The sequence below is a fragment of the Stegostoma tigrinum genome, chromosome 2, assembly GCF_030684315.1.
Source record: "Stegostoma tigrinum isolate sSteTig4 chromosome 2, sSteTig4.hap1, whole genome shotgun sequence".
Lineage (NCBI taxonomy): Eukaryota > Metazoa > Chordata > Chondrichthyes > Orectolobiformes > Stegostomatidae > Stegostoma > Stegostoma tigrinum.
In genome coordinates, this window is record NC_081355.1 from 115,069,574 (window position 1) to 115,090,590 (window position 21,017).

Consider the following 21,017-nt stretch of genomic DNA (forward strand, 5'->3'; position numbering starts at 1 on the left):
TGATTGATGAACATTTTTCTCCAGAAAGTTTTGACAGTCAGTAATGCCTTAACTATCTCCATTAATCACTCAAACAGCTTTGCCTCTAAACAATTGCAGTGTTTGCTCTTCTTTGTGACACCTACTTGCAAACTGATCAATTGATTCTTATATCCCTGAGACATTAGTTCTAGATGGTGTATTCTAAAGTTTATTTTCAAATTAATCTGATTTTCCACAATTTCCCATCGGATAACAGGATCTCTCTGGTCCTTTTCAGTCAAGCCCGGAGTGTTGTCTCTGTGTAAACCTTGATTTCTAATAGCTATCTTTATTTACACAACTTGCTTATCTGGCTGTGCAGCAGCTAAATCTGAAAAGCATAACTCAATCCTACTTTTAAAGTGCCTAAACTTAGATAGAAAGTTGTGGTCTTCCAGTTCATGCCGGGGAATTTGTCAGTCATTTTTCTATTGTACCTTTTACATGTTCTTTCAATATCTAATGGAATTATGGTTGTCATGTCATAGTGAGATTGCTCTGTATAGAGAATGAGCAATGTAACTTCTGCATTTCTTTTGCTTTTTTGTTAACATTGTGTCCTGTGTTGTCTTCATCTGTCTGCCTTGAATTTTACTAGCAATTCATGACTTATCATTATGGATGTTGTTTAGATTTTGCTGCATACATGGACTGCTTCAGTATCTGAGAAGTTATGAATGGTACTGAAAATAAGTAATCACCAGCAAGCAATCCCAGTTCTGATCCTATCATAGAGGTTGCAGATTGGAAAAGTGCTATTGACAGAGTCTTGCTGAATTGTTGTAGTACATTGCTTACACAGCACATAAACATTACAGACCAAACAAAGCATAATAAACAAATAACAATGAATGATTAAAACATGGTCAACAGCAAGTGTCTCAATACAATATAAAACAGTGATGGTACAGAACACCTCATGAAAAAAGTTTGATAAAGCCCATCTGCAGGTGTGGGAGATCATGAAAGCACGATTATCCCATTTTTTTAACAGTTGATAAAAGCACTCAAGCTTAGTGCTGCTTGCTCTTCTAAATGAAATCAGCATTTAGTCCAGTTGATAAGCCACATGCTGGGCACCGGGCCCAGCAGCATCCATGTCTAACCAGACACACAGCTAGCTGGATCTCGTAAAAACAGTCTCCCCCTATTAAAACAACCACAGTGCAGATCAATAGAAGAGGGATAGGGGTGGGGGAAAGGAGGATGGGAAGAATTCTTGCCCCCAAGCAAGTTGCTATGATTTCGAACACACCCCCTGGAAAGAGATTCAATGGTAGTTTTCAAAAGTTATATTGAAAAGGATAAAAACACTGCAAGGTTAGGGAGAAAGGGCAAGGTAATGGGCTAATGGGATAACTCTATTAAAAGGTCATCACGGATATGGTAGGCTGAATGGTCGCCGGTGTTACTGTAAAATGCAACGAGATTGACAAACTGTCGTTTAGCACACCCGAGAGAATAGGAAAAGAGTTCTCGGTGCGAGTCCTTTTTCTGGCTTTTGCAGATGCGGCGGCTGGTGGCAGGGAAACGCCCACCCTCCCAGATAAAAGTCTTCTCACTCCCGCAAAAATAAAGTCGTTTGCAATTAATCCCAAATGCGGAAAATTCCAGAACTCATCTAACTCGCCCCAGTATTTGCATTTGATTTCCAAATCCTTGTATCGCTTAAACAAGGGCAACTTTAATCAGCGGGGAGATCTGAAGCCAGGGCGTTTCCGATGGCTGCTATAAAGGGAAAGGGAAGTTTTTTTTCCAAACTGCTCTATTTGCATCGTGCTTTCTAAGAAAAAATCTGTGCAATCAGAGATACGTGGGACAAAACACGTTTCTGAGATTCCAGATGAACTTTTAAAATTTGCTTTGAAGTTTCACAGTTCTCAAAAGATGCTAAAAGTTCCAAAGGGTGGAAGTGTGGTGGACACGCCCTTCTGCCTGCATTGAGTTCCCTAGCCGGATCTGAAAGCCGTCACTAGCGATGCACAGATTTTATTGTAATCCCGAAGTGAAACCAAGACTAATGAAATCATCAATCCACACTTTTGCCTTCGTGGCTCAGAGATGAGCCTTTTGCTTTCTTCACAAAGTTACAGAAAAGCTGCCGCCGAGATGCCTTTCCAGCCAATGTTACACTGACCTCTGGCGAAATTGGTCCCTTTGAATGTGTTTTATCAAAAACGCTAACTAAAGAAGCATCACACACAACTTAAAAAGAACCCCAATAAGATTTTGTGCTAAGTCACTTTTTGTACAGCAGAGCTCAACTAACTTGTATGTGAATAAAATAACTCGTTCAAAGTCATTGCCGCTGGAATAGTCCTGATTAGCGGTTCTCTATTAAAGGAATACATTCTCGATAGGGTGGGGTGGAGGAAGAAAAGTGGCGTATTGCAATCTAAACCCACATAATGTACACGTGACAACTTCCATGGGTAACGCGCCCTGCCCTGCCAAGGGTCTGAAGTGGAGTGGTGGTCCAGTGGGTCGCTCCCAGCTGCCGGTTGGTCCCTGCACTGTCAATCACAGCATTAGCCCCTGCCTCCTCCCCCCCTCTGGGGGGAAGACTGTGAGCTTCCAATAAATACCAACCGCTCGCAAGCTTTCCCTCTCTTACAGCCGAGGAGTTCGAGTTGGTGAAGAATTGTTGAGAGAAAAGGACGCAGTGTAACAAAGGATTACAAAATGACCACCAGAACAAGTGTCTACCGCAGGATGTTCGTAGAGAAACCCGTTCGGACCTCTTCGAGCTTTCGCTCGTACTCGGCTGTGAAACCGGGGCGAAGCATTGTCCCTTCTTCCTCCAGGGTCAGCTACACGATGCCGGTCAAGGTACAGACCACAAGGCGTTTGAGGAGCAGCGCTCCCGGAGCGGTCATGGCTAACAGCCTCAACTTCTCTCTGGTCGATGCCATGAACTCGGAGTTCAAGGTGAACCGCAGTAACGAGAAAGCCGAGATGATTGAGCTGAATGATCGCCTGGCCAACTTCTTGGACAAGGTGAGGGGGCTCGAACAACAAAACAAGATGCTGCTGGCCGAACTCGAGCAGCTGAAGGGGAAACCCCGGTCTAGGATCGGTGATTTGTACGAACGGGAGATGAGGGAAATGCGCGTCCAGATTGACCAGCTCAACAACGAAAAGTCCAGGATCGAGGTGGAAAGAGACAACCTGGCGGACGATCTCCAAAAGCTGAGGGACAAGTAAGTCAGCACAACCCCCGCCCCCCTCTCCTCCCTTTCATCTCCTTATTACAGAAAGGACGGGCTTGGGGAGGGAGCTGGGATCACGCGGCGCAGTTTCACTCTTCCTGCAAAAGTTGTCCGTTCTTTCAGAAACCGCGGCCGGGGAGCTGCCAGACTGTGATTGTCTGAAAGTTTTACAGGAACAATGCAAAACAGAACTCTTGAGATGTGCCCCTCTGGCTTAACCCTGCATCGCCCAACTTGTTTTCGAGGGTTTTCTGGACTGAATGCCAGCAGCATCCGTTTAGAGAGCAGCACAGTTAACTCTTCAGCTCCTCACTTTTTTTAGCCGCTGATCGTCCTGTGGACTTCGTGTAGCGGCTTTCACTCTTTTAAGTTTAACCGGGATTGCCTGAAAAACTTTAATACATTCTTAGTTCTTCTAGCCTTTGTTTGTTTGTAAATAACTGTTTTTTTAATGTATTTTTGAACGATAAGAAAAACTCATTAAACTGGTGGATTGTGACCCCACAACTGGTTTAAGGGTGAGGCTGTTTAGGATTGGAGTATATACTTCACTATTTATGGTTTCCAGTCTGGTGGCCTTAGGCTGCTAATGGGCCCCCGACTTTTGTGTCGACGTGATTTGAAGTGGGCATGGATCACTGGATAAATCACTGTCAGATTAGGAATCTGAATCAATCCCACTTTGTATTCACAAAGGGAGCAGTTCAGCTCTTTTGGAATACCTCCTGAAATCTGCCAAATTTAGAATAGAATAGCAATTTATTGTCATTTGTATTTATGAAAGTGCAGTGAGATGTGTACAAGTCCCTACAATGCAGCGCTGTTTCGATTACAGAAATTATAAAAAGAAATTTGGTCCTAGACTAGTCACATTCAATATTGGGATCTTTGGGGTCTTTTCACATTAAAATGACTCTTAGCAGTATAAGTAGAGCTGAAAAAGCATCATGGAGAAGGGAGCATCAGGATTAACTGATTTGCTTCAAAGTGTGTTCACACTATGACACCTAATTTATATCTGCCACTAAGTGGACTATGAAGATCTGATTGTAACTCCACCCTTTTTGGTAAAATTGTACAATAATCAATTCCAGTTATTTCAATATTTTCAGTTAAACAGAAAGGCAAGAGAAGAGTTTCCAAAAAAATAGAAGGGAGCCCATTGATAGACTAATTTCTAACAGCAACTGCTCGGTGTTCAGACATTGCACTTTCAGCAGGCGTGGAAGTGACTGATTTCTTGAAACTGTTACTTGCAGGTTACAAGATGAAATTATTCAGCGGGAGGAGGCTGAAAACAATCTGGCAGCTTTCAGACAGGTACGAACAGTAACCCATTGTCATTTATGAAGTATCGTGACATCACCATTTGAACTGTTTCAACATTAACTTAAATCTCAGTCACACTGCAGGGATTCTATGATCTATGAAAGAGTTCTGAGATTGGGACGTTACTAATGTTGGGTTATACTATTAATACAGCAGACACCTACTGGAGATGGGCAACAAGTGCACCCCTTCTGGCCACAGTGCAGAAAGGCAAAATTGAGAGACACACCCAATACTCTTCCATTATGTGTCTCTTTTTGACCAAGAATTGTGAATCTAAAGTGCCTTCTTTCCAATAGCTTTGAAAAATACAACGAGCTATGTATTTTAGTTTGCAAAGTTGCAGTTTCAGAACTCATAAAAGATATTTTAAACATACAACAACTGTTAACTGTCACCTGATATTTCAGAAGGATACATGTTAAGGAGAAATCAATAAAAGGTGAAGGACATTGTGAAAAACAATTGTGATATTTCAGTGATCTAATTTATTTGATCATTTGTTAGTTTTGCCAATATACTCGTAAGTCTCTGCTTACAACTGTTGTTCTTTCTTGGTGCTTGCCTTTCTATGTCAATCACTCCTATTGATACTTTCTCCAAACAGATCATTGTAACCTATCCCATCAATTGAGAAGGTGATTTTATACCTCAGCTAATCTTGGTCTGCAGTGAAGTTGGTGAATGGTTATGTAGTAAATTGGCATTATACTTCATCCTGCAGATATTCTCAATGACCTCAGCTGTGCCAGGGTTTGCTTGGGATTGGTAGAGGAAGGTTCGCAGTTGACTTGAATCTGTCCATACCAAGGATATCCAATTCTGTGCGCTTTGAAATGAATCATTTTTTAAAAGCTCATTCACGAGATGTGGGAGCTGCAGTATTTATTGCTCATCCTTAATTGCCCGGAGAAGGCAGTGGTGAGCTGCCTCCTTGAGCTGCTGCAGTACCTGAGGCAGACGACATGCTATTAGGAAGGGAGTTCCAGGATTTTAACCCAGCAATAGAATGATATACAGATAGGTGGTGTTCCCATGCGAGTACTGCCCTTGTCTTTCAGCCCAGAGGTCGAAGATTTGGCAGCAGCTGACACAGAAGGCTGGATTTTTGCCAAGAGTGGGAATCAAATAATCCCTATAATGTGAAAGTAGGCCATTCAGCCCATCAAGTCTACACCAACCCCTCAAGATCATCCCTCCCAGACCCACCTCCCTACTCCATCTCTGTAACTCTGCATTTCCTATGGCTATTCTACCTAGCCTACACATCACTGGACACAATGGGTAATTTAACATGGCCAATCCATCTAACCAACTTTAAGTACATTTAAGTCATCATTGGACAAGCATATGGATGTACATGGAATAGTGCAGGTTAGATGGGCTTCAGATTGGTATGACAGGTCAGCACAACATCAAAGGGCCTGTACTGTGCTGTAATGTTCTATGTTCTAACCTGCACATCCTTGGATGGTGGGAGGAAACTGGAGCACCTGGGGAACTTAGACAGACACAGGGAGAATACACAAACTCGCCACAGGCAATCACGTGAGGGTGGAATCAAACCTGGGTCCCTGGTACGGTCAGGCACAGTGCGAGCCACTATCACCCTGATTGATCTCTTGTCCTTGCCTAGCATAAAGGATGTGTATGACTGTGAAAATCACCCCATGTCAAATTAGTTAATTTAAAACAGACCAGGAACCAAATCTTTGTCATAGCGGCATAATTTTTACTGTTTGAATCACAGTCAGCAGGGATTTTTGCTGGTTGTATGCTAGAACCACCCTCTGGAAAATACAAAAGAGCAGCCTTAGGAGATGTGCGTTGTAATTTTGTCACTTCTTTGAGGAAGTGCCTCAATATTGCTTTCATACAGCTCCCCCTGTGATGATGAAGTTTGTTCACTGTGCAGGCATGAGGTTCCACGTAACCTATAAACCATGTCAAAAGAACTATGCTAATAACAATGACTCCAGAACTCCAACAAGGATTTGCCATGGAATGCAGCTACAGTGAACAGAATGCATTCCAGTAACATAATTAGATGAATAGATGCCTTTGTGCAACTGGAAAACAGTGGATTAGGATAGTTGCATTAGCAACAATTACAGCCCAGTGACACAAGCAACAAAACAGTTGCAACTTTTTTCTGTCAGCAAGTAGAAAATAAACTAGATTGATTGAACAAAAAATATAAATTCAGGACCCAATAATACTACCAGGAACATGGTAATAATAACATACCAAAATACAGTGAAAATTGTTCCAATTATCTTTTTTGGTCAATAATATTTATAATAAACATATTGCTCACTAGTTCATACTTTGTATCCTACAAGATCTCATTGTTAATAATAAGAATTGAATAGATTGATTAATGTGCAGATAAAAAGGCTCCTGTTCCAGGTCAGCATAGTTTAATATGCTTCTAATGGTAACAAAAAAAGCTTGGAATTTGAGCAACAAGTTGACAATTAAGTGGACACAACATCGTTGGTACAACTGATTTGAGGAGTATAGTTCAGGAAACAGTAAAGAGAAGACGGTAGAGCTGATTTATAATTGTCTTAGTGTTAATAAAATTGTGAGTGCATTACATAACCTGAAAGAAAACAAACTCATTTGCTATTGAATAAACATAGCTGTCATGTTTAATTAGACAACATTGGACTTTTTTATTATTCAGTTGAACTCTTTATTGCTATAATGTTCCACATTGAAATTGCCATATCAAAGATTAAGTCCTAATTAATGTCAGCAACTATTTGATTATCAAAACTTTTTAACAAGTTAAAGCTGCTTTCTGAAGAAGGTCTAGGCCCAAAACATCAGCCTTCCTGGTCCTCTGATGCTGCTTGGCCTGCTGTGTTCATCTAGTCTGCACCTTGTTATCTTAAATAAAAAATGTATTTTTCTACTACCATAATTTCTTTCAATCTGAGGGCTAATTGAATTTTCAACACAAAGTATTGTATTGTTGATCTGGAACTGTGGAATGGAAAACTTTTTTAGCAGAATTTGGAAACATCATTTGTAACTAAAGATTTGTATTTCTTACAAACAAAATATGTTTGAATCACATTTGAAACTGGCTTACAGAATGCACATTTGATCAACAAGAGTATCAAGGAAAATCAATTTAAGAATACATACCGAATTATTGGAATTTAAACAGTGAGGCTTTTTTGATGTAAAATCTGAAACCTCAAGTGGTTAATGACAACCTTGCTTCTAAAGCGGCAGAGTAGCACTGTCATTGATAGATCATGAATGATTCCAGTGACCCAAGAATGCTCTGGAGTCTGTTTTTTTTCACTGCATGCCAATTGTGATCCTTTCTAGCAATCTTAAGATTATGCCTAAGTCTGATTTATGTTCAGTTTGGCTTTAGGTACAATTACATGAAGGTTAACTGTCAGTATGAACTGATTGGGCTGAATGGCCTGTTCACTTTCTATGCCTTTTGATATATTTCTGATTAAGACTCAACAGGAGAGCAGCAAACACCGCACCAAATCGAGCTTGGGTCAAATTCAGAATATCTAGAGCTTTGTGACTATTGTGGCTATCGAATTGTGCAAGTTGAATAGTGTAAATAATATATTTCAAATATCCAAATCCCACATTTTAGCAATTGTCAAAAATACTTTCTATCTGTAGTTCATTCTTTATGCTTTGTTTACTTTTATTTGAGACTTTGATCTTGTTTAGGCTGTGTTTACTTTTTGCTATTTAAGTATCAGTTTCCACCGATGATGAAGCAATGATATCTGTGATTTATTGAACTGAAACTTATACTATTGAATATAGTTCTGTTTAAAGGACAAAAGAAGTGTCATAATGTTGCCAGATCATAATTAAAGAAGCAGTTATTTCAAAATCAGTGCTAGCCGTTATGCCTTGAGTTTTTTCACGCATGAAAATTTAACCTTCATTCAGTAGATTAATTCTGTTAATGTAATTGCAAAGGTAAATATAGCATGAACTGACATAGCAATTTGTACACTGCGTGTAATCATAAATAATCATAATAATTATGTATGGTTCAGTATTGAGACGGAGTTTGTAAGAGCAGCAGGTCAGAATAATTCCTTTGATTAACTTTTGTGTTTTGTTTTTCTGTTCCTTCTGAAAGGATGTGGATGATGCCTGTCTGGCACGCTTAGATCTGGAACGTAAAGTTGAATCGCTGCAGGAAGAAATTATGTTCTTAAAGAAACTTCATGAAGAGGTAAAACAAAATATGACTGTGGATGCTAGAGATCTGAAGCAAAAAACAAATATCTGGAGAAACTCAGCAGGTCTGGCAGCATCTGTAGGAAGAAAGCAGAGTTAACATTTCAAGTCTGCTGACTCTTCTGTTAAGAGTTAACAGAGCCAAAATGTTAACTCTGCTTTGTCTCCACAGATGGTGCCAGACCTGCTGAGTTTCTCCAGTAATTCTGATTTAATTTTGTGAAGAGATAAACATGTAATGTAGTTATCATTTAGAATACTTAACTGGTAATATATAATTTAAACATATTGTGCTAATAAACGTATCTAGAAGTTGCTTTTGTTTAAGCAGCAACTTATCCAATTTTCATTGAACTTATTTCTTTCATCAGGAAATTCGTGAACTACAGGCTCAAATCCAAGAATCTCAGGTCAAGGTTGAGATGGATGTGGTCAGACCTGATCTTACTGCAGCTCTCCATGAAGTTCGTTCTGAGTTTGATAAACTTGCTGCTAAGAACATTGCTGAAACTGAGGCATGGTATAAGTCCAAGGTATGTTTTCTAATATACATTAGTTAGTGGTCATGATAACAAAATGGGGGGCAAACCACCTGTCAACAAACTTCAAACCAAAAGCTTTCCACCCAGCTCCGCCACTTTTCTATTGTTACTTCTTCACGTATCCCATTTAAAATGCATCTTTGGTTTGTTAACACTTACACCCTCGGAGGAATCCATGACCATTACAACCAGCAAATATGTAGTACTTTTCATAAATCTCCCAACTATGTCTATTATACTCACTTCTGGCTCAAGATGGTGTCTTCCAGATGATTGCTCAAACCTCATACGTGCCCATTAGAACCTGTCTGTCCTCAACAGCATCTGAAATTAAGTGTTGTGCATTTTCCCATTTCATTGATAGGCTGACCTCATTCTTGTCAATTATATCAATAGGCATCAATTACTATGTTTCCTGCCTTATTGCCTAATCTAATTCATGCATTCACTTCACCCAACACTTTTCATATCAGCCATTCTAGTGTTTGGCTGGGAGAGAGGAAAATGGATGAGTGTCCCAGTTCAATCCATATTTCCAACAGCTACTCCAGAAGCATTCCGGGGAAGTTGCAGTGATTCTTTTATTCAAGCTAATGTTAATTTTTTAAAAAAACAAGCAAGTATGAAGTCCATTTTGTTTAGATTACAAGAGGTACAGTACTCCAGTGTTCTAGGAAGATTCACTCATCAACGTTTGTGTATTGGGACAGTTGGCGGATGTGAATGATTCTGCTGCTCGCAACAATGATGCTCTTCGCTCAGTGAAACAAGAGAATAGTGATTACCGCAGACAAATCCAGACACTGACCTGTGATATTGATGCACTTAAGGGAACGGTAAGTACTGAAAATATGGACAATAACTGCCTTCAGCAAAATAAATTCAGTTGTAGAACTTGAGCTTTGTCCACCAACAATAACAAGGCATGTTTTTATAGTATCTTTAACATAATTAAAGTTCCAAAGTGCTTAACCACAGCACTGCAAATAACAAAGTTGCCACAACTTACATAAAAGTATTAGGACAGGTGACCAAATACTTCATTAAAGAGTGCCAATCATAGAATTTACGCATATAGATTTGTATATACAGTATAGGAATAGGAAGGAATATCTAAATATGGAAAATTAAGCTGAATTGCGAGAGTTGCAGGCTCAAATTAGTACATATAAAGTTAGAAATGCTCAACAGGCAGAATAGACTTATACAACAGTAATGAAGCATTTCAAAACCAATTAGATGCTACAGTCCCGACAGCCGGAAGAGTTCAAGGCCTTGACCTTCCCTGGGCCCTTGTAAGGGAAGGACAAAAGAACTGGTCTCTACGCCTTGCTTTCATATGTTGCTATTCAGGGCTACTGTACCGAGAATCTCAATGCAAAATGCAGTGGCAGCTTTCTGGATGCCGCCATAAAGTTTACTTCATAATTCATTAAAAGAAAGAGGACTCTAAGCATTATCTTTCAGGATATCCAATAATGTTTCATAACTGATGATCTGCTTTTAGAATCAAGTTAGTATTTTTAAATGTGAAATGTGATGGCCAATTTTTAAACGTCTTCTGTTACTTGCAGTTATTTGTGTGAGGCAGCTTGTTTTCATGGCATGCCACACTCATCTGTCTCATACCATCCTCATATATGCATTGTAGCTTATCTGCAGACACACCCTTCATCTAACTTGCGTTTATATGGACAAGTTAATGAGGTTGCTCAGCCAACTCTTTATTTGTGTTTAGGGAACAAACCTGCTGTTCTTTGAATATGCCAAGAAAATTAGTTTTGGCAGACCAAGAATGTCCTTTCTCATCTCATTGACATTACAATGTTGGTTTCCAACCTTGTACAGCCTGAGTTTATCTCAGGGCAGTATGAGGAGTTCTGGAAGCGGATAAAACTTTGCTGCTTCTCTTCTTTTTGGAAATAAGTTATCTCCAGCTCTGCACAGAGGAATATCAAAGCCAGAACCGTATACACCAAAGGTCAGAGTAGAACATATTACATTTTAATTGATGTTAGCAGACAATCTATCTGGAGGTTTGTCTTTCTGTTAATAGTTGAACCACCTCACAGATGTTGATAGAAATATTTTAATATTCCATCCTATTTTAACCTGCTTTCACTCTCATCGGTTTCATTAACCTTCCTTTGTTTTGTATATTATCCAAGTTTAAATTTACGGTACTTAAAACCATTTCTGTACTCCACAACTTTTGACACTTTATATTAACACTTGATGGATGGTGCCACAGATGGTCAGAAACTACTGATTAAAAACTGAAGACAAATAAAGCCTCATTTTACCATTATGAATGTAGACTGCCTTGATCACCCAAGATAGGTTTTCAAATACAGTGAAGTAAAAGGAACAACCAAGAAGCAGAAGCATTATAACTGATCATTTGACGCTTAAGGCAGAAATACCGACTCAGCTTCCGAGTGCCCTCATCAGTTATGAAATTATTCTTGTGCAAGGCTTGTTTTATGAATGTGTACGTACTTAGAATAGAATTGGAACTATTGAAACAGTGGTGATGCATTAACTTTTTCACACTCTCAAACATAATTTGAGAAACAACATGTAGGTAGTAAACTGAAGTAAGAAAATGAGAAAGTTCTAAGGTGAGAAGGGAAAGATTTTTAAAAGGACCTGAGGGCTTTTTCACACAGATTTTGCAGAGGCTGGTACAATTACAACATTTAAAATGTATCTGCGCGGGTACATAGATAGGAAAGATTCAGAGGGATATGGCCCAAATTCTGGTTAATGGGACTAAATGAGATTGTGTTGTCTGGGTGGTACAGATGAGTTGAACTGAAGCTGTATCAATCTTTGACATTATTTCCTTTAAAACAGAATGAATCTCTTGAGCGCCAGATGCAGGAGATGGAAGAACGTTATGCTTTGGAGGCAAACAATGCCCAAGAAACCATTGCCAGTCTTGAAGATGAGATTGGTAACTTGAAGGATGAGATGGCCCGTCATTTGCAAGAATACCAGGAGTTACTGACTGTAAAGATGGCTCTCGATATTGAGATTGCAACCTACAGGAAATTGCTGGAGGGTGAGGAAAGCAGGTAAGGCATTTGTGCAGTTTAAAAAAAAACTTTCTACTTCAAGTTTAAAAAGTAACATTTGAATATATTGCAACACATATGCATGATGAAATTAAGTATTTATTCATTACCTCAAGCATCTACTTAGTTTATCTGTTTTATGAATATTATAAAGCAGCAAAGATTAAATGAGTGCCTTCATAAAACCGCATCAGTGTCTGATGTGCGGAAAATATATTGAAATTATAGTGATTTTTACATACTTTATACATGTATACAGGTGTTGGCAGAGACTCTTCAGCACTGGAGAGGTGTTTTTCAGAGCTATACACTTGTCTATGAACCATTTTTTAAAGCTACTATCTGAGTAAAATTTGATTTCTTACCTTAGTCCAACACAGAGTGTGGTCACAACAGATCCAGCAAAACTTTCTCAGGAATTTTGGATGGTTAATGAATAATGCTTTGCAAATGATATCCATAACCTGAAAACAATTAAAGAAAAATAAACACTATCAGTTAAGACATCCTGTGCAAGTAGGGAAGTACGCTTTTTTTAGCTTGGGTGAAATAAATGACTAATCTGATGATAATAGGTTTCAAATTGTTATAAATATGGAGATATGTTGCTGATAGTAGTGGTAAGATTTCCACAGATCAATCTTATCCTTTATTCCATCCGGAGCCATTTGAGAGGTTGGAAGAAAAGTGCATGTCAAGAAATGAAGGCAGAAGATCTTAATCGATTCCAGGAGAAACTGGCCTTTGTGATAGGAGAAAATTTCCACCTTCATCTGTATGTACCTTTCTGTAATTTTAACTTCTTCTCTTCCATAGGATTTCAATGCCTGTGCCATCATTTGGTTCTCTAAGCCTTTCTGGTAGGTTATACTGTCATATCTATGAAATAGATGAGTAAATGTTTGAGCCTAACATATGTCTTTTTTAAATTGGTATATGAAACGCACTTTTTCTGAAGCATGTTTTTTCTGTCGCGGAGAACTTGCAATGCGTTCTGTTCAGAATGAAATCAATAGGTTTGCCTGTTTCATAGTTATAATGTTCCTCCACACAACTTTGATCCAAGAAATACTTTTGCTTCACTGCATAATGTGTGACTATTTTACGAGATCTACTGAACAACACAACATTAAGAACAAGGTGTTTATGCTATTTCACTCTACAGTAGAATCTGAAATGGCTCTGGTGGAAAAATACAGGGTCAAAATTTGGAGTTTTGCATACTAAAGCATCCTAATATCTGGGGTATTTGATTTGGAAAGAAACTACCAATAATTAATTATTTCAGATACAGGATTGAATTTCCTTCCTGTTTGCAGGGTGGTGATAGGTCTATCGCTTTAATCTTGCTCTAATCCTAATTTACTTCCTTTGTTTGGCAGGCCATCTTAGACTCTGTCTTGGTCAGTGCCAGTTTATCACCACCATGAAAGTGTCACAGCCAAGCCCCAACTTGTCCTAGTCCAGCAACCACATGGATTAAATTTCAGCTGGGACCAAACAGGAAGCATTATCAACTTTCTCTTATTTAATCTGACAAGGAAGCTAATTGTAACATGTTCTGGCTGAGGTCATTATACTTAGTGCTGACCTAACACCAACAAACTAAAGACTGCTTATTGGCATAGTTGCACTATTCATTGGACATGTTGCATGAAATGGAGACACACTAAATAGACCTGACGACAATATATAGGTTGTTACCAAATACGTGCCAAACCGAGAGCAAACTATGGAAGTATGTCTGAAATGTAATAGTGGAACCAGCATGAAAAGCAACAGAAAGATTAATAGTAAATTGAGTGATCACAACATTTTTATATTCCAACCTGATTCTGGAAATGACTTTTTTTAAAGCCAGTATCAAAGAGCTGCATTTTGCAAAAATTGTGAAGCAATCTTTTATTCCTGGATATTCATCTCAACCAAATGCAATTTCATGGTTTTGAAGGTTTTCATAAACACACCTAAAAAGAGAAAGCAACTGCCTGAGTCTTTGCAGGATAGATATTTTGACTGAAACCATGTATTCTTGTTTTCACAGATGCCATCTATGAGCAGCAGCCAACTGACATTCAAATGTCAAGGAAGAATGTTTTAATTAAAACAATTGAGAGCAGTGGCGGAGATGTTAGTATTGAAGTTTACCAAACATAACCAATGTAGAGAATGCATTTATCTTGTGCCAGCTTTTGAGAACTAATATATGCAAATTATGTTCTTTCAATTGTAGATAATCAGCGAAACTACCCAGAGAATTGAAGACTGAACCTACCCTTCAGTCCGAGAATGCTCTTTCACATGCGTGGAAGCTGATGCTTACTAAGAAAAATGCTTGACAAGAATGTCCTTCCTCTTTTTAATCACCACGAAAATTGTTAGCTTTAAAGTGCCTTTCTGATTTAATTGAAGAGTGTCAGATTCAATAAAGTTACGTTGTAAGCTGAATAGAAAAGCAAAGGCTTTACAGAAGGTTTAAATCACACTCTGTTTACAGAAAGAGTCACTAGTTTACAATTGCACAGTGATCAATAGCAATACTTCATTCACCAGTTTTGAATCTTAATTCACAGGTTCAGAATCTCAATTGCTTTGTTCTTGCCCAGCAATTACATCTAAGCAAGCTGTAATAAAAACTTTGAACAAATCCCTCGTTTCTAACTTTCTTAGAATTCCTACAGTATGGAAGCAGGCTACTTGGCCCATCAAATCCGCACCAACCCGCTGTACAACATCCTACCCAGACCTAACCTCTTATCCTATAACACCATTTCCATGGTTAACCTATCTAGCCTGCACACCCGTGGACACTATGGCCATGCTAAATTGGCCAATCACCTAAGCTGCGCAACTTTGGACTGTGGGAGGAAACCTGAATTCTTATTCAACAATGTTGGTAAAATCTCCAGCACAACCTGTTGCTTGGGGCTGCTTTTAGCAGTTTGCAACTAGTATAGTCATGATTAGTTAACAGTGAAATTTGGTAATGATCTAAATGCAGTGTTGGATGTTTTTCGTTTCGAAGTTGTGCAAGGGAGGGGTCAGGCAAGGGTGCTCAGCTTAGAGTTTCTATATGGGAAGCAGAAATGAAACCTTTAATTTAAAGGTTTATTGAAACTGTAGGGTATTCAACCACAATATTAAACGTGGTAAGGTATTTAGGCTGCTCGTGGGTAGTGGCTGGCAGAGCTGCACTAAGCTCAGGAACACAAATGGAGACTGAATGAGTGACTAGGCCATCACAAAGAAACAAATGCAGGAGTTAAAATGTTTTCCACTCACCAATAACATTGAGTTTAAAATGTGGAGGAGGGTGATGGCTGATCTGGGGTTGCAACCAGCTAGTTGCATGGTTCAGCAGCACAGGAATATACAAGGAAGACTGATAAAGCAAGAGCAATAGGGGATTCTACAATTAGAGGAGCAGTCAGACATTTTGTGACCCCAGCATGGTTAGGATCATGGAAATCATTGAATATAGAAAAATATTCTAGAGGCGGAGGCTGAACTGCATTCATATTATCACCAACGACACAGGTAGAAAAAGGGGTAATGTCCTGCATGGACAGTTTACTAAGGTGGAAAATACATACTTTTAAAGGTAATTATCTGAATCTTTCCCAGTGCATTTGAAATAGGTTAAAATTGTTAGGCAGGAGAGAGGGATTTAGATTCCCTGGAGCATTGGGAGTGGTTCTGGGCATGTGGGACCTCTAAGAGCCGGATGGTTTGCACCTCATTTGAATCAGAGTAAATATACTTGCAAAGGGGTTTGCTAGTTCTGTAAGGCGTGCTTTAAACTAGCAGGGAGTTGAGAATCTGCTGATGGGACAAAATCAGAAATGAGGGGTGGAAAATTAGTGAATGAGTCTGTAAGCCAAAGGAAACAAATAAAAATTTTTAAAAATGTCGTGCCTCAAAGCTATACAGTTCAATGCAAGGAGTAGCAAATAAAGTTGATGAGCTGAATTCACTGGAACGCAGCAGGATGGATTCCATGGCTTTGGTGGAAATGAATAGCAGTTCAACATACTTTCTAACGGGTTTCAGATAACATAATGAGGGAAACACAAAGCAGAGGCAAATGGCTATTTTTCATCAAAGGAACTATTTGCAAGGAAGGATGATAGGTTAGAAGGATCTTTGAATGTCGCTATAGGAAGTCAGTTAAGAGCCAGAAAAGGGGGCACAATGCTGATATGTAGAGACCCAAAAGCAATCAGTCAGAAGGTGAGAGTTCAAATATGTGGGTAAATAGCTGAGATGTGCAACAAACAGGGCAGAGATTTTACTTCACCCAATATTAACCGCTAAAGATTCATTGCAAAAGGAATAGAGGGAACAGAATTTTTGAAACTCATTCAGGCGAACATTTTTGATCAGTGTACAAGTTGAACAACAGCAGGTGTTGTTGTGGACTTGGTTTTAGGAAATGAAACTGGGCAGCCAATAGGAGTGGCAATCAGGGCCCATTTTGGTGGGAGTAATCACAATTCAGTTTTAACATGAGTATTGAGGAGGGTAAAGAGAGAACAGGAGTTAGCATGCTAAGGTCAATTTTATGAAGGCTGGGAGTGATTTAGCAAAAACAGTGAACTGCTATTTGCAGGCAACTCAGTGTTAGAGCAGTGGGAGATGTACAAATGGGAGTTTCAAAGGTTTCAGAGTAAACATTTTTCTGCAAAGGAAGAGGTGACAGCCTGAACTGAAACCCCCTGAATGTCAAGAAAAACTGAGGGAAAAATAAACTTTCCTTTACCGCTGATGTCAGACACTGTGGACCCAATACCAAAGAAAGCTGATTGGTAAGCAGGAAGTGTGGGGTTGACTCGAAAAAGTAGGAAAGCAATGAGGGTACACAAGAATATTGAAAGGTAAAATCAAGGAGAACCTAAAGATGCTTTACCTCAAGGAGGCTCATCCAGTCGGCACTTCTCCCTCAAAATGGTTGCAAATACTCTTCCAAGCTATGTGTGAAACATGGATACTGTGCTGCACTCTTAACAGAAAAATCACAAGGGCTCACAATGTTTAGCATACCATAGTTTACAGATGTGCAGGTCAGGTGGATTGGTCATGCTAAATTGCTCAGTGTCCAGTAACTGCAGGTTAGGTGGAGGATTAGGGAAATGCAGGGTTACAGGGACAGGTTGGGATGGGGACACGACGGAGGGTTCGTGTGGACTCAGTGGGCTGAAGGGCCTGATTTCACACTGTAAGGATTCTACGATATTCATAGTATTCTTTCTATACTGACCAATAAGTCTATCCGTTAGCCTAGACCTATATCAGGAGCAGGTGGATTAGATTATTGAGAAAGTACTGGATGCATTTGGGTAATGGACAATATCATGACCATGACTGAGGCACAGTGTGACCACCTTCTGAACACAGCAGTGTAACAAGGAGGAGTAATATTTAACAGCACAACATGCCAAGTCAGTAAGAGTCAGATAAACATCTTTGGGTCTATTTATTTCCACCCACTGAATCTGCCTCAATCCAGGTAAGATTGATAACGTTAAACAAATGGTGACTCAACAGAATAAAGAGGCTCTACAACACTGCCTCATGTTCTCTCATTTCTTCTCGCTGCGTGCTCCCAATCTTGTGAACAGCAGAGAGATTTGCACAAGAAGGCTGTCTCCTAAGTATGACAAGACAACAACCAGAAATGTGTCTTCTATTCAATCAACTTCAATAAATATGTTGACCGAAAAATAGGTTCTGTCAACAAATTCCTGCCTACTTCAATAGTACACAAACAGGAACATCACGATTCTCAATGCGGATATTTTGTTTAAAAAAACCCTACCACAGTACCTTTTGCATCACAAACCTTTTGCTTTTGCTTCAAAAACCTAGTATCTGCACAAGCTAACATTTCCAATGCAGAGTGTTCGACATTAGGTTTGGATTTTAGTATCATGTACCTGCATACCCAGTGACTTAGCAATAAATTGATTTTTGTTAAAAATTATATAACAGTTGTGATCCCATCTGATGGTAAAACTGGCTTATTTAAATTTTTGAATTGATTAATTTTATGACTTGATTAATCATATTTTTAATATTTGCAGATCGTGCCATGCCTTGTTTTTGTGAGTTGACGAGCCTCTAATTCATGTTTCCCCAAGGCATGTTGTTTGCATCTTGAAAGTTTGTTTTTAATCTTGCCCTTCAGTTGTTAAATATTTCACTATTGCGTCTCTCTCCCGCCTTGATGATGGTTGTTCAAACTAAGGTTTTGTGCGCGCACATACGCCCTCAGCTGGCAGCCAGCAGTATGCACACCATCTCTGCATCATTCCTCAGCCACAGACACTAGCATTTGATGATTGCCAAGCTCTTAGAGTTCCTGCTTGATTGCAGGACCCCTAAGAAGCACAAACCAGTGTTGCAAGGCACACCAACAACTAATATTGAACGGCTGCTGGAAGGACAGTCTGTATGTTGGGCCAGACACTATATTCATGCATTGGAACAGGCTCACTTACTACCTTAGCATTTACCCACATAACACCTATATGCACTTTAAAGCAAAATACTGCAGATACTGGAAATCTGAAATGCAACCAGAAAGTGCTTGAGAAGCTCAAAGTCTATGGACCAAGCATCTATAGACAGAGGAACTGAGAAACCATTCAGTCCAGTATGACTCTTCAGAAGTGAACTGCCTTGAAATTAATGCTTTTATGCCGGTTTATGATGAGTGGGAATCAGAGAATCCCCAGAGTGTGGATGCAAACCGTTTTGCCTATCAAGTCCACACTGACCCCTCTGAAGAGCATCCCACCCAGATTAACCGCTCTACGCTATCCTTGTAATCCTGCATTTTCAAGGCTAATCCACCTAGCCTACACATGCATGAACACTATGGGTGACTTAACATGGGCAATCCACCTAACCTTCAAATCGTGGACCGTGGGAGGAATCCCATGCAGACACAAGAATATGCAAACTCCAAACAGAGAGTCACCCGAGGCTGGAATTGAACCCAAGTCCCTGACACTGTGGCACAGTAGTTAGCATTGCTGCCTCAAACCAGGGACCTGTGTTCGATTCCACCCTCAGGCAACTGCGTGGAGTTTGCACATTCTCCCCATGTCTGCATGGGTTTCCTCCAGGTGTGGCAGTTTCCTCCCAAAGCCCAAAGATGTGCAAGTTGGCCATGCTAAATTGCCCATTGTGTCTAGGGTAGGAAATGCATGGATAGGGTGGGTCTTGGTGGGATGCTCTTTGGAGTGGTGGTGTAGAATCAATGGGCTGAATGTGCGACTGTCTAGATCAACAATTTGGTCGTTTTCAAATCTAACCTGGATAGTACAGTTACACAACTTGGCTGAGCTGTTAAATCAGGTACAAAGAGCCAATTTGTCTATAAGTCAGGCTGAGTGAATTTGACAAAACAGAACAAAAATGACTTGTATGGGCAATATTGTTGGAAAAGGGCACATAATATCTGGAAAAGTGAAAGCAGTGACTATTTTGCATATTCCTACGCCTACAACAAACTGAAAATTGTCAATCTTTTGTCATGTGGCTTTTATAGGGTATTCATTCCTAGCTTCAGCACTATGATGGATCTTTAACTAATTTGTTACAGGAAGGCAGTAAGTTTGAATTAACACAAAAATGGAGTTTGCAACAGAAGATAGAAAACATTAAACCATTAGCTCTAGTCGAGTCTAGAATGAGCAAGTGTTTTTAAAATCAAGTTAGTAACTTATGGGTTCATTTGAAGGAGATCCTAACTGTGATCAAAGGGAACTATAGATAAAAAAAAACAGGTTGTACAGAGTGGTTTAGGAACTACATTAGCCCAGTGGAATAGTGTAGATTGTGAAACGTATACCCTTAGGAGTGTTTGGTTAGAAACCTGCATTGGTTATTCAAAATCTCTGAGAAAGATGAAAACTGAGAGGATCTAAAACCTTAGTTGTGTGAATATTGAAGGAAATAGCTTCACATCTCACAAAAACAGAAGCTGAGAAGAAGCAGTTAAGTCAAATCTACAGATTGGATAGGGAAGAAAATTTCTCTGGGATTTGATTACCTGTCGAGTGATGATGTTGGACAACAGATGATTCTTTGTTTTGAGATAATGGGAACTGCAGATGCTGGAGAATCAGAGATAACAAAGTGTGGGGCTGGATGAACGCAGCAGGCCAAGCAGCATCTTAGGAGCACAAAAGCTGATGTTTCGGGCCTAGACCCTTCATCAGAAAAGAGGGATGGGGAGAGGATTCTGAAATAGAGAGGGGGAGGCAGACTGAAGATAGATAGAGGAGAAGATAGGTGCAGAGGAGAGTATGGGTGGGGAGGTAGGGAGGGGATACGTCATTCCGGGAACGGAGGCTTGGGGACCGCTTTGCAGAACACCTACGCTTGGTTCGCAGTAAACAACTGCACCTCCCAGTCGCGAACCATTTCAACTCCCCCTCCCATTACTTAGACGACATGCCCATCATGGGCCTCCTGCAGTGCCACAATGATGCCACCCGTAGGTTGCAGGGACAGCAAATCATATTCCGCTTGGGAACCCTGCAGCCCAATGGTATCAATGTGGACTTCACAAGCTTCAAAATCTCCCCTTCCCC

The 21,017-nt window shown here is 39.8% G+C and overlaps 1 protein-coding gene across 1 annotated transcript; it reads left to right on the forward strand.

The window, feature by feature from the left end:
• The first annotated feature begins 2,602 nt into the window (after positions 1-2,602).
• LOC125463945 (type III intermediate filament-like) lies at positions 2,603-15,064 on the forward strand. The gene is made up of 9 exons (XM_048555764.2): positions 2,603-3,221; positions 4,490-4,550; positions 8,698-8,793; positions 9,170-9,331; positions 10,051-10,176; positions 12,197-12,417; positions 13,234-13,277; positions 14,462-14,547; positions 14,651-15,064. Exons 1-9 carry the CDS (start codon positions 2,704-2,706, stop codon positions 14,684-14,686), a joined length of 1,350 nt encoding a protein of 449 aa, XP_048411721.1. The 5' UTR covers positions 2,603-2,703; the 3' UTR covers positions 14,687-15,064.
• Positions 15,065-21,017: the final 5,953 nt, after the last annotated feature.